The sequence below is a fragment of the Megalops cyprinoides genome, chromosome 20 (assembly GCF_013368585.1).
Source record: "Megalops cyprinoides isolate fMegCyp1 chromosome 20, fMegCyp1.pri, whole genome shotgun sequence".
NCBI classification, from domain to species: domain Eukaryota; kingdom Metazoa; phylum Chordata; class Actinopteri; order Elopiformes; family Megalopidae; genus Megalops; species Megalops cyprinoides.
The window spans coordinates 4694103-4706609 of NC_050602.1; the positions used below are offsets into that span (position 1 = coordinate 4694103).

General features: G+C 44.5%; 1 protein-coding gene across 1 annotated transcript in view; it reads left to right on the forward strand.

Moving 5' to 3' along the window:
• Positions 1-12507, forward strand: part of LOC118796042 (retinal-specific phospholipid-transporting ATPase ABCA4-like) — a 51244-nt gene that overhangs the window by 19631 nt on the left and 19106 nt on the right. The window contains exons 12-23 of the mRNA XM_036554872.1: positions 896-1101; positions 2081-2257; positions 4045-4267; positions 5427-5648; positions 5880-6084; positions 6528-6614; positions 6976-7191; positions 8249-8426; positions 8558-8689; positions 9435-9574; positions 9963-10100; positions 10651-10841. Of these exons, the coding sequence (XP_036410765.1) occupies positions 896-1101; positions 2081-2257; positions 4045-4267; positions 5427-5648; positions 5880-6084; positions 6528-6614; positions 6976-7191; positions 8249-8426; positions 8558-8689; positions 9435-9574; positions 9963-10100; positions 10651-10841 (2115 nt within the window). The remainder of the gene's footprint in view (positions 1-895; positions 1102-2080; positions 2258-4044; positions 4268-5426; positions 5649-5879; positions 6085-6527; positions 6615-6975; positions 7192-8248; positions 8427-8557; positions 8690-9434; positions 9575-9962; positions 10101-10650; positions 10842-12507) is intronic.

The following is a 12507-nucleotide window of genomic DNA, read 5'->3' on the forward strand; positions in this document are numbered from 1 at the left end:
CGCCTCCAATTTGCCCAAGACTTGGCCGAGAGACTTGATGAGAATTTGCCACTGACAGCAGTGGAGATGAGAGAGCACGCTTGAGAAACAGATTAGAGAGAAGGAATCAATCTAAATATAAATTTATTGTTCACATTTCTAAATAATAAAGGCATAGGGCCTCTACTAATAATTATATGTAAATGAATAGGATTTTACCGATGCAAAGATGTTAGAAATAATGCATCCCGAGTTCATCCCAAATTGTATCCTGTGCACCCTTTTTTAATTGGAGCAATTGCATCGTGAGCTTTAATGCGAATCAGTGAATCATACCATCCCTATTATATTTGTAATTACACCTGTGTCCAGGGCAACTTACAGTTTACACCTGTTGCATTTCTATAGATGCATTTACTTGAACCAGATGAGCTTCTCAAAGTGCATCCAAAAGGTTCTCAAAACATCCTGGTTAGAAGTTAATTTCCAAAATGTCTACTCCAGACTGTTGTTTTAATGGTTACATTACATTACATTACATTACATTACAGGCATTTAGCAGACACTCTTATCCAGAGCAAATTACATCAGTTACAGTTTTTTTTAACAGTGTTACCCATTTATACTGCTGGATATTTACTGAGGCGATTGTGGGTTAAGTACCCTGCCCAAGGGTACAGCAGTCTTTTTGGCAACCTTTCTGTTATGCTCCTTAACCACTATACTACACTGCCGCCCTAAAACTTAACTGAAGTGTATTGATGAAAAGTGGCACTGGGGGGGATTCGAGCCTTGGCCTCCATGAACACTGTGACTTATTTAATACAGTGTGTTAGAGCGCTCGGCCACGCTAGCGTGCTTTGTTAATGTAATGGTTGGTTGCGTGTTTTAACGTGACGGTTGGTGTTCTCCGCAGTGTGTAAACCTGGACAAGTTTGTTGGCCTCTTGGATGAAGAGCAGATGACCCATCAGGCCCTGTACCTGTTGGAGGAGAACAAGTTCTGGGCCGGGCTCGTCTTCCTGGACATGTATCCCTGGACCAACAAGCTGCCAACTCACGTCAAGTTCAAGATCCGCATGGACATCGATGCTGTGGAGCGCACCAATAAGATCAAAGACAGGTGTGTTAGAGCCAGGCTAACGCTGCTCACAGATGATCAGGAGAGGTCCAGGGTAGGGGAGTGGGAAGGCAATTTCACAAAATTTGTTGTTTTTGTGTTGTTTTTTTTTTTAATAACTTGTCTGTTGTTATGTGGGTGTCACTGTAATAGCCATGCTCAGTTCATTGAGTCTTAATCAAAGCATCTTCACCTCATCATTACCATGCACACTTCATTATCTTTCCTCTGTTCCCTCAAATCAACTGAACTGAATTAACAATTGACAGAGATAATTTAAATGCAGCGAGAGGGAACTGTGTCAAACTCTAGTCTTGAATAATGGGATTGCAGGGGAGCGGAGGGAGGAGGGGGTGGCTTGTCTGAGGTGTTTATCTCCTTAGCAGGTAATAATCCACTCATAGGTGGAAGGTGTTTGTTCTCTCAAGGGCAGTAAGAGGAACGTCTGTGGATACACAAACTGCTTCCTCTTCCTTGTTCCTCACCACTGGGGGAAGGAAGTAAGTTCAGCAGCAGGCTTGGTTCCCTGTTTTGAAAGGCTGCAGGGTGATTTGAATGGAAAGCCCTTAACAGTATTTAAGTGGATTCCTAAACTGAAATGAGAAGAATGCAGCTGGACGTGATCTCATTTTAGACCACCTGTCAACTCATGCTGCCTGAAGGTCTGGCCCAGTGGATGTTCACGGTGTCCATCACCAAAGCTTTGAATTCAGCAAAAACATTCCAACGTCATCCTTGTATATGAAATATCATAATGTCAGTGTTGTATTGGCAGCCTGTCAAACTGGTCTCACTGAGGTTGGCAAATCTGATGAGGCAGAAAAAACAATGGAAGCAGCGCTCTCCCTTTTACAAATAGACTCATCCTGTGTAAATAGGCTGAACTGGGCACTTTCCGTTTGAAGGGGACCATTCATGACCACCCTCCCACACACACCCACACACACACACACACATCTGTAACCCTGCTGTCCCTCCCCAGGTACTGGGACCCCGGGCCCCGGGCTGACCCCATGGAGGACCACCGCTACATATGGGGAGGCTTCGCCTACCTGCAGGACATGGTGGAGCACGGCTTCATCAGGGCGCAGACGGGCGTGGACTGGCCGATGGGCGTATACGTGCAGCAGATGCCTTACCCCTGTTATGTGGATGACCTGTGAGTGACACCCAGGCTAATGCAGCTAATGTGTTTTTAATGTGGTTTAAACATGTTGCTAATGTCTTATTAAAGATATTGCTAATGTGTTTTAATGGGGAACCCATCTGTAATAATGACTCTGCACCTCATACATCATCCTTCAGTAATGACGTGTGCTCGCCATTTGTATCTATTACCATACTGACAATATACAAGGCAGCTTGTACATTCTAGGACTAGGTGTCAGTTGAATAGAAGAGTCTGAATGATTTTGTGTTGGTATCTTAATCAGTCACTTGGACGGATGTTAAACTGGATGTTTAACAATACACTGGATGTTACAGTCACACAGACTGTTCAATCTATGAATTCCATGTTCTGTATCTGTACAATCAGTTTCAACCTCGATTGAACATAATTGGGGTTAAAAAAGTAGTATGTAGTATGATTATTATTATGTACTTAAACCAGGGGTGTCCAAACCTCTTCTGGAGGGCCACTTGTCCTGCATGTTTTAGATCTCTCCCTGCTCCAACACAGCTGATTCAAATGATCAACTCGTTATGAAATCCTGAAGCTGCTGAATAACAAACTGATCATTTGAATCAGCTGTGTTGGAGCAGGGAGAGATCTAAAACATGCAGGACAAGTGGCCCTCCAGGAGAGGTTTGGACACCCCTGACTTAAACAAATGCACCCACATTTCAAATTGGGAGAGTTGACCTTCGCCACTCATCTGTACTTTATTCAGCAGAAAACACAGACACAAATAGTCCATAAACCTCAGTTATGTGCCTTTATGTGCCTGTATGTGCCAGCAGATCAAAGCCAGTTTCATCTGAAGCCAGTTCCTCTTTTTCATCACCTGACCCTGCTCTGAGCTGCTTTGGTCTCTGCCCTCCTCTCTCACTTCTCCCTCCCTGACTCACTCTGCCCCTGGGAGGACTCTGAGACCACATTGCAGGGCTAAAAGTCAGAAAATAAATCTGCCAGCACTTCCCTATAAAAGCCTAGCTCCATAGCCTTATATGGCTCAGCCAGCTGAGTAGCTAACCACCTATAGGGCACACAGGGTAATTTTGTAACAAATCAACAGATTTAACAGTCACGAACCTGGTGAGGACTGTTTTGGGATGTAGATTTTCAGTCACATATAAAGCATGTTGGGTTGTTTTTTGCTCCGTGCAAAGACCACAATGGCATCTGTTAAGTCCAGCTATTCTATATGTCATGTCTGAGGCAATCAGAGGCAAGCCCATTTGGGAAGAGAACAGCAATTCCCCTGAGGTTTTGATGTAAGATTCAGTTTTTAATCAGATCTCAAGTTCAGATTTTTAAGCACTATGGGCTACTGTTTCCATAAAAATTGTCAGACTAAGCTGTTCTTTATTTGCAAATGAATATATTTACAAAGTGAAACATGAAAATCTAAACAAAATCGAATCACAAGACTTCTGGCACTATAAGTCAAAATTGTGTAAACAAATGATATAAGATGTTTAAATCCTCTCAGTCAGATTCAACATCTAGAGAATCAAAAGTTTTTTCTCATGAGAATGAAAGTAATTTATGCAGCCTGAGAATCTGGGTCACATTCCACCACATTGGATCTGTACCAAGTCGGTGCATATCTTCCGATCTACATGATACGTGGATGGGCTAAAGGGCTAATAATGAGGAATCATTGAATAGGATGAACGGAGGGGTTAGCGGATCAGTGGTATCCGGACAGATTTCTCTCTAAAAGCTGTAGCTGGCCTTTGACCCCTGACCTCTGCCCTCCTGTGTCTCTCTCTCGAGCACAGCTTTATGATCACGCTGAACCGCTGCTTCCCCATCTTCATGGTGCTGGCCTGGGTGTACTCGGTCTCCATGACGGTGAAGAGCATCGTGCTGGAGAAGGAGATGAGGCTGAAGGAGACCCTGAAGGCTATGGGCGTAGCCAACGGCGTCATCTGGTACACCTGGTTCATCGACAGCTTCCTGATGATGACTGCCAGCACTGCGCTGCTCACCACCATCATCATGGTAAACGGCTGCCTCGGAGGGGTGCTGCAGGGGGTCTCTCATGTCTCATCGGAGACACACTGAAATTTCACTGTCTCACTATGGTACACAAACATTGTCTACTGTTTTTATCAGGACACACTGAAACTCCATTCTCCCACTATGACACACAAACAATATCTACTGTCTAATTGCAGTATACTGAAACTACAGTGTCCAATCGCAGTGCATGAACAATGTCTACTGTCCAGCTGGAATAAACTGAAACACCACTGTAAAGTCACAGCACACAAACAGTATCTAGTCTCCAATCAGAATACACTGAAACTTGTCTCATGGCAGAACACAAACAATATCTACTAAGTGGAACATACTGATGCTCCGTTGTCCAATCACAGCCCACAAACAGTAACTTCTGTCCAATCAGGACACTGAAAATCTACCGCCTTGTGTTGGTCCACCAACAGTCTCTGTTGTCTTGAAGGAACACACTGAAACTCTACCGTTCTATCCGTGTATGTGGTGTGGTGTAGTGGTAAGAGCTCATAAGAGCTCATAACCCAAAAGTTGCTGGCTCGACCCCCCTGATGGGGCACTGCTGTCATACCCTTGGGGAATGTACTTAATCCAAATTGCCTCAGTAACTACCCAGCCCTGTAATTGGATAACACGTAAAAATGTAATCCATGTAAATCGCTCTGGATTAGAACCCCTGCTAAGAAACTGTAATGAGTGAATGATACTGATCAAGGTATGCTAATACTCCACTGTCTCACAAACACTTTGCCATCTCATTACAGAACAATGTGTTATACACACTGTGATACAATAACTCTGATACCTCACAGGAACACTTTCACATTCTCTAACAACACACTGCAAACACTCAAAGTGACCCCTTGTGGATATTAATGGGACTTTTTTAAGATACACACTCACACCGGATGTCTTCACCAGCATAGTTTTTCAAAGTGTTATTTCTTACAGATACATACCCATACAGATAATTATTTCCATTAATCACAATGAATATCCCCGTTTTTTCAGCTTCTGTCTTCTGAAAATGAACTGGACATTAATCGCACAGATCTAGTCTCCAAACACAGCAAAATCCACCTGACCTGGAAACATCAATCACGGTGAATTAATGACAGTTAATTTCTCTGTGGTTGCTTTTCAGTCAGGGAAGGTGCTGAACTACAGTGATCCCATGATCCTCTTCCTGTTCCTGATGACATTCACCGTGGCAACCATCATGCAGTGCTTCCTGATGAGTGTGTTTTTCAACAAGGCCAACCTGGCAGCTGCCTGCAGTGGGATCATCTACTTCACTCTGTACCTGCCACACATCCTCTGCTTTGCTTGGCAGGAGCGCATCACCAAGAACATGAAGATCGCGGCAGTACGTCACCCTACACCTTCCCCAGGGAAACAGCTCCAAGGGATATGGTTCCATTTATGCAGATGGGCCTCCGAGTACAGTGTTTGAGTTGTAAAAGTTTATAAAAAATGACTGATTTCTAATTGATGCAGACTGAGATAAGGGGAAGGGTGTCTCACCCATGTGCAAGGTGTTTTTAGTAGTTTTAGGATTGTGCTCTGTGATGACTTCCTGTTGTTGTTGTTGTTGCAGAGCCTGCTGTCCCCGGTGGCTTTTGGCTTTGGGACGGAGTACCTGTCAAGGTATGAGGAGCAGGGCCTGGGACTCCAGTGGGACAACATCAGGACCAGCCCCCTGGAGGGGGACCAGTACTCCTTCTTCATGTCCATTCGCATGATGGCATTAGACAGCGTCCTCTACGCCGTCCTTGCATGGTACCTCGACAATGTATTCCCAGGTGGGACACCTTCAAAATCCTTCATATAATTCCATTTTGAATCTTTGCATGGGCACCTAGTGCTGTTCTGGTTGTTGTAATGTAGGCAATGTAAGTGGAACTTAAAATTCATCTGAACATTTGTGAACTTCTATATGTTGAAAATATACCCCAAGGAAATAATTTATTGGACACTTATTGAACTGATTGTTTGACAAGTATGTAATATAGTACAAGACTCACTGACGAATGTTGCATCCAACCAAGCACCCTCCCTGGGTTTTAATGTGTCCAGAGATGCACTCTCACTGTGCTTGAAAGGGCTCCACAGCTCAAGCTATGAAAACATGCAGGCCTTGTCTGCAGTCTGTTACCTCAGGATTTTACACTGATATTTATGATGTGCTGTAAGAATGTTATCAGTCTGACCACTTTACTGCCTCTCTCTCCCATGCTCCCCACAGGCCAATACGGCATTGGTCGACCATTCTACTTCCCCCTCCAGCCCTCTTACTGGCGTGGACCGGAGCCCTCGGCAACACAACCGGCTGGTACGGGTCAGCACTTACATTAGACTGATACTTTTATACTATTTCTGAACTCTGGAAATGTCCATTCTTATAACTATAAGGTTGTGGGTTCAAATCTCACATGGGGCACTGATGTTGCATGCAAAGTGCTTGAACTGAGATGCCTTCAGAACTGAGTATCTTCATTAAGCCTCTGATTGTGAAAGTGGATGGAGTATACACTGGAGAGTATGACAGATCAGCCTGGATTTTATTCATGACCACACACACTAATGTGAAGTATGTAAAATAAGTAAGCTGTAAGTTTAAGTGGATATGACAGCTATCTGGTGAATCGGCCATGTCCTTTGTGCCTTATAGTATGTGTCTGTTTTTCACAAAGCCCCAGAAAAACCAGATGCCACAAACCCAGAGAAGCAGGAGGATGCTCAGAGCATGAAGCCGCCAGAGACGCCCGAGACGAAGGAGTCCAATGAGTCGGACAAGAAGGCTTGCAAGCACCAGGACAGGCGGGAGAAAAAGGAGAAGGAGAAGGAGGAGCAGCTGAAGAAGATGGAGGAAGGAACTAAGAACCAGGAAGAGACAGGACTGCCAGCACGTAAGCCAAGGCTGGAAAAAAAAAAGAATCTAGCCATCAAAATGGCACAATAAAAGCGCTTCTCACTGAATTGTCCAAGTACCACTGCCCCTTGTTACAAATTTGTTTGTCAAATGAGAACAGAGGTGGAATTTCAGATAACGTTTTTTTTTTTCCCAAATGTAAGTTGAAAATTAACGTTGGAAGGAAGCAGTGGCATTTGTCTGAGTGCACCGCCCACTGGCCTCCAAGCACCCTGGGAACTTTCTGTCCTTGAGTGTGTTTGCAATGCCACTTTTAGCTCCGTCTGCTCTAGCTCACTCTGTTCTTTGTGTTAGTTAATATGTGTTGAAAGCGCTCGGTCCGTTGTGAAAAAGCAGCATTCCTGTCCACTGATTTAATGCAGCACAGCTGCTGGCCTTATTCTGTGTTTAAAAATGCAGAAGTTGCTAGCTGTGCATTATTAGAAAACATCTTCTTCTGTCAGGGTTGGTCCTAATACTACAGGATTATTCCTGTAGTGTGTTCAGTCTGAACCATATCTCTGCTGTTACCTATTGGTTCTTGATCTTCTCATTCTCTATTCCCTCTATTCCCTTAATGTGTTTGGCACTATCTTGGTCTGTTTTATGTGTTCATATATTTATTTAACTCTTATTTAACTAACTCTTGAGGTAAAAAAAAAAAAAAAAAATCTTTTTTTCAAGGGAGCCCTGTCCAAGACAGCATCTTTACAGTGAGCACAAAAAGTGAAAACAAAAATTAACAATACAGCAATATGCCAATATACACACTCACACATACAGACAGAGCCAAATTAATCAAGCGATTACACAAGAAATCAAAGCTACAGTCAAAATTACACTCTTCTACAATGTTTTTGACGAAGGATTTAAAGTTCCTCTGTTTGTATTGTGTGTTGTTATTTAGGTCTGTTTACTGTTATATCTGCTACATGGGATGGTGAGCATGGCCAGCACTGACAGAATGTGTGTGAGTGTGACCCTAAATGTGACGCTGTGTGTCAGTGTCAGTATTTTTGTACTAACAGTGTGTTTATGTGTGTGTGTAACTCCAGGCGGCCTCCTCTTGGAACCCGAGCCAGAAGGGCTGACCCCAGGTGTGGCCGTGAAGGACCTGGTGAAGATATTCAAGAGTGGCTCCCGCCCGGCTGTGGATGGCCTGACCATCACCTTCTACGAGGGGCAGATCACCTCTTTCCTGGGACACAACGGAGCTGGAAAGACCACCACCATGTTCGTCACGCTCCCTCGCAACCGCTCCCACCCTCACCCCCATCCACTCACACACTCGCCAATCCCACCACTGTGTACAGTGCTGGGTGTTTATGTCAGTGAGTTCCCACAATGCCATGCTCTCTTTCCAGGTCCATCCTCACAGGGCTGTTCCCGCCCACCTCAGGCACTGCCCACATCTATGGGAAGGACATCCTGACAGAGATGGACTCCATCCGCCAGTCTCTGGGCATGTGTCCCCAGCACAACATCCTGTTCCAACAGTGAGTACTGGCCCAGCCCACCACAGGGTCTGAGAGCTAATAATAACCTTAGTAATTATCGTTGTCATCATCATCACCATCACCATCATCATCTTCATCATTCAGAAGCAAAAGCCTAATGATAATTGTGATCACTCATAATCACAAGTGGTATCATAACCATAAACTTTCATAGGGGTGTTTTAGTCTTTATCTCTTGATAATGGGTGGATGAATGATTATGGATGGATTATTTTGTGATTGCCATATGGTGTAGTCAAGGTGCTGCTTTACCATTTTTTATAGACTAAGTACACACTAATAGAAACTGATCTGCTGAGTGAGCGGCTAATGCAGTCATAATATTTCACCACTAGAGGTCACCATCGCGAAATGATGCTTGTCTTTTTTTGTGTTTTAATTTATTAGTCTATATTAAAGTTGTGTGCTGTGATGCCCTGGAGATGTATTCCTGCCAATAGATGCCGCTGCTACTGCTGCTGAGTAAACACATATCTGCATATGGATCGATAAGTTTATTTTCACACTCAGTATACCTGTACACCCTATAGATTCAACTAAATCAGTTTTCTGACTTGCTGATTGGATCAAGATAGCTGAAGGCAAAACAACAGTCTCAGAGGTCTGGTTACACACGTGGGACATTACTTGTTTTGAACCAGACCGTTTGGTTAATGACTTTCTCGACTTTACCGACTTTCTCCCCGAATCTCGGCACACTTTAACATCAGCCTCCTCCCTGCAGCCTAACCGTGGAGGAGCACATCCTGTTCTACTCCCTGCTGAAGGGGAGGTCCCAGGCCGAAGCCCTGCAGGAGGTTGAGGACATGCTGGAGGACCTGGGCCTGCCGCACAAAAGGCGCGAGGAGTCGCAGAACTTGTCGGGTGAGTCCTCTACCGGTCGCCGCCGGGCAAATCACCCCGTCTGTCTGCGGCCTAAAAATAGATCAGAAACGCACTTTTGTAAATATGTCAATAGTGGGTCTGCTTGATTCATCCCCTTTTGTGATTTTGTTTGTTTTAAAGGTTGGAAGTGAGGAAGGTTAAATCACCCACATTAGGGGCACTCAATGCTTGGTTTGTCTGACTGAACATTTTCCCTGGGGTTCATAGCCGAATAAATTCCAGATATTAATGAATACAAGCTCATTTTAGCTGTACCTGTTAAACTGGTTCTCTGATTTCAGGGAAGGTCCTTTTAAGAGAACAGCCTGAGGTGTCATATAATTTATTTTGACAAGCTTGTTCTGAACCTACTACTCTCAATGTTCAGGGGGCATGCAGAGGAAGCTGTCTGTTGCCATGGCATTTGTGGGTGGCGCAAAAGTGGTCATCCTGGACGAGCCTACCTCTGGGGTTGATCCCTATTCCAGGCGCTCGATCTGGGACCTGCTGCTGAAATATCGCTCAGGTGAGCTCAACCCCACCTGCTGGGGACTGTGGAGCATTGAAAGAAAAGGCAAAACATTTTCTTGCACCCTAAATCCAAAAATCTGTCTCTTGATCACTTCACAATTAATATTGTTACAATATTGAAGAAATTTGCTTTAGGCACACTGCAGTTTTATAAGGGTAAAATCAAACTATGACAGGACATAGACAGTCCAGCATGTCCAGCAGTCTTTTGGCGGTCAAAGCTGGAGAGGACATGCTTTCAGGACATCAGACCTGCAGCATTCTATTTGTAATGGAAAAAAAACACACAACAGTTACCTCCTTAAACTTTCTGGGCCAGTGGCAAAAGTACATGAAACATTGTGGGAGTATTTGATCTATTTGCCCTCTGCTGTGTATTGCACCACTGTATCTTGTGGTTTGCATTTGTACCACATTGTATGTTTACATGCATTATGGTGAAAGTGTCCCTAAGGGGATGACAAAGCCTATATTGTTACAACCCCTCAGGGTTGGGTAATGCTGAGACCTCAGCCCTCTGTCTCCCTCCTTCCTCTCTCCTTTAGGCCGGACAGTCATCCTCTCCACGCACCACATGGACGAGGCCGACCTCCTGGGCGACCGCGTGGCCATCATCTCCAAAGGCCGGCTGCACTGCTGCGGCTCGCCCCTCTTCCTGAAGACCTGCTTCGGCGCCGGCTTCTACCTGACGCTCGTGCGCCGCATGAGGGAGTTGCGGCCGCGCCAGAGGAAGGAGGTGACCCGTCTGATCGTCCTCTGGCACACCCCCCAGCGTGTCCCCTCCCTGCCCCCTGAGTCCCTTTCGAAAAGTAGCTCTGCACCAGGGCTGCTCTACTGGGGTACACCCTGCTCCAGGGCAGGCTTTCATTCCATCCAGGGACCAACCCACCTGATTCACAGTGGGCGGGTCAAATGTATTCTGTCAATCACAGACTGGCCTGAACCAATCAAAACACTGTGCCCTCAGCAGTAAAAACATTCATGAGACAGATGCTGCAATGCCTTACACTGACCTGTCTGAAAGTTTGCAAACACTACTGGGAAAAAGAACAAGTAGTTTGGCTTCAATATGTTAAATGTTGCTTTGAGGAAAATTAGCGACATCTGAGGTGGCTTTCATTCCAAATTTCAGTCAGTCATAAAAGCTCAAGGTTCTTTGATAGCCTGTTACAGCTCTGCCTTTTGAAGACTCGCTCTTCCATCACTAATGACATGGCTAATCCTCATGGCTAAAAGAGCTTTGCTTCTCTGTCCACCTCCGAGGGCACTAAGAGTGCAAAGAGGACCTCCAGGACCACATCCCAGCAGACATCACCTCTGCTAGCTCTGAGGCATCCCTCTGTGTGTCTAATTGCAAACTCAGACCTAGATCAGCTGTGAATAGCATGTGCTGTGTTTTGCTCCAGCCTATTCCCTAGGCTTAACTAGTCCAAATGAAAAAAATTATCCAACTGCCTTCACACCTGCAAATTCCCAAGTGTGCACTGAAGTAAAGTACATTTTGTTTTAGTGGAAAAGCGTAATCATTGAGTTGTGATGCATCCGACATTTCTACATTGAAAAACAGATTACTAAACAAATGACTGGGCTAATTAAGAGTGTGTACATATACTGTTAGAGGCTGACCAGTCAAGGCTCCATGCAAACATGTATAAGTGAACATGGCTTTGGTAATTAAAGAGTGGAGACAAAAGTAAACAAAACGATACTTACAGACACACACACACACACACACCTCAGTGTGTCATTACCTGTGTTTTCTATCCTAGGCCTCAGCTTAAGGGCATATTTCCACTGGTGGATTGCATTACTTTTAGTTATTTAGCAGATATCCAGAGACACTTATAAAACACATACAAAAAGATTAGATGAAAGCAGATACCAAATCATCAGCACTTCTAAATCCTGTGTAACCAGAGCCACAGTAAGCTATTAACAAAATGCAGTGTAACTGCAGGGCAGTTGTATTATTGTGCCACTACACAATTGTAGCTTATCTTTTACAAACTAACAAACTACGCCACTCCAATTTGAAGGGTGGGAGATCCCAAAGGCTTCACAAGGTTAACTCCCCTCTCAGGGTATTCAATCAAATGAAGGACACAGAGGCTGGGGTACAAAATATAACGTTCTATCTTTATTATATAAAATGACTTAGATTCAAAATTATCCTAAGCACGGTTGACAGGATAATCATAGGCAGTCAGAGGTGGTGCAGGATGGACCCATTACACCTGGTGGTCTCCCATAGATCAGGGCAGATTTAACTTAAGATGAAAACGACTCAAAGTAGTCTAGGCTCTGGGGTGGTGCAACACTACACGCAATAATAAGGTTCACACACCACACAGTAAGGCCAATTACCAAAAAAAAAAGGTCTCATATGTACCACCAATTAGAAG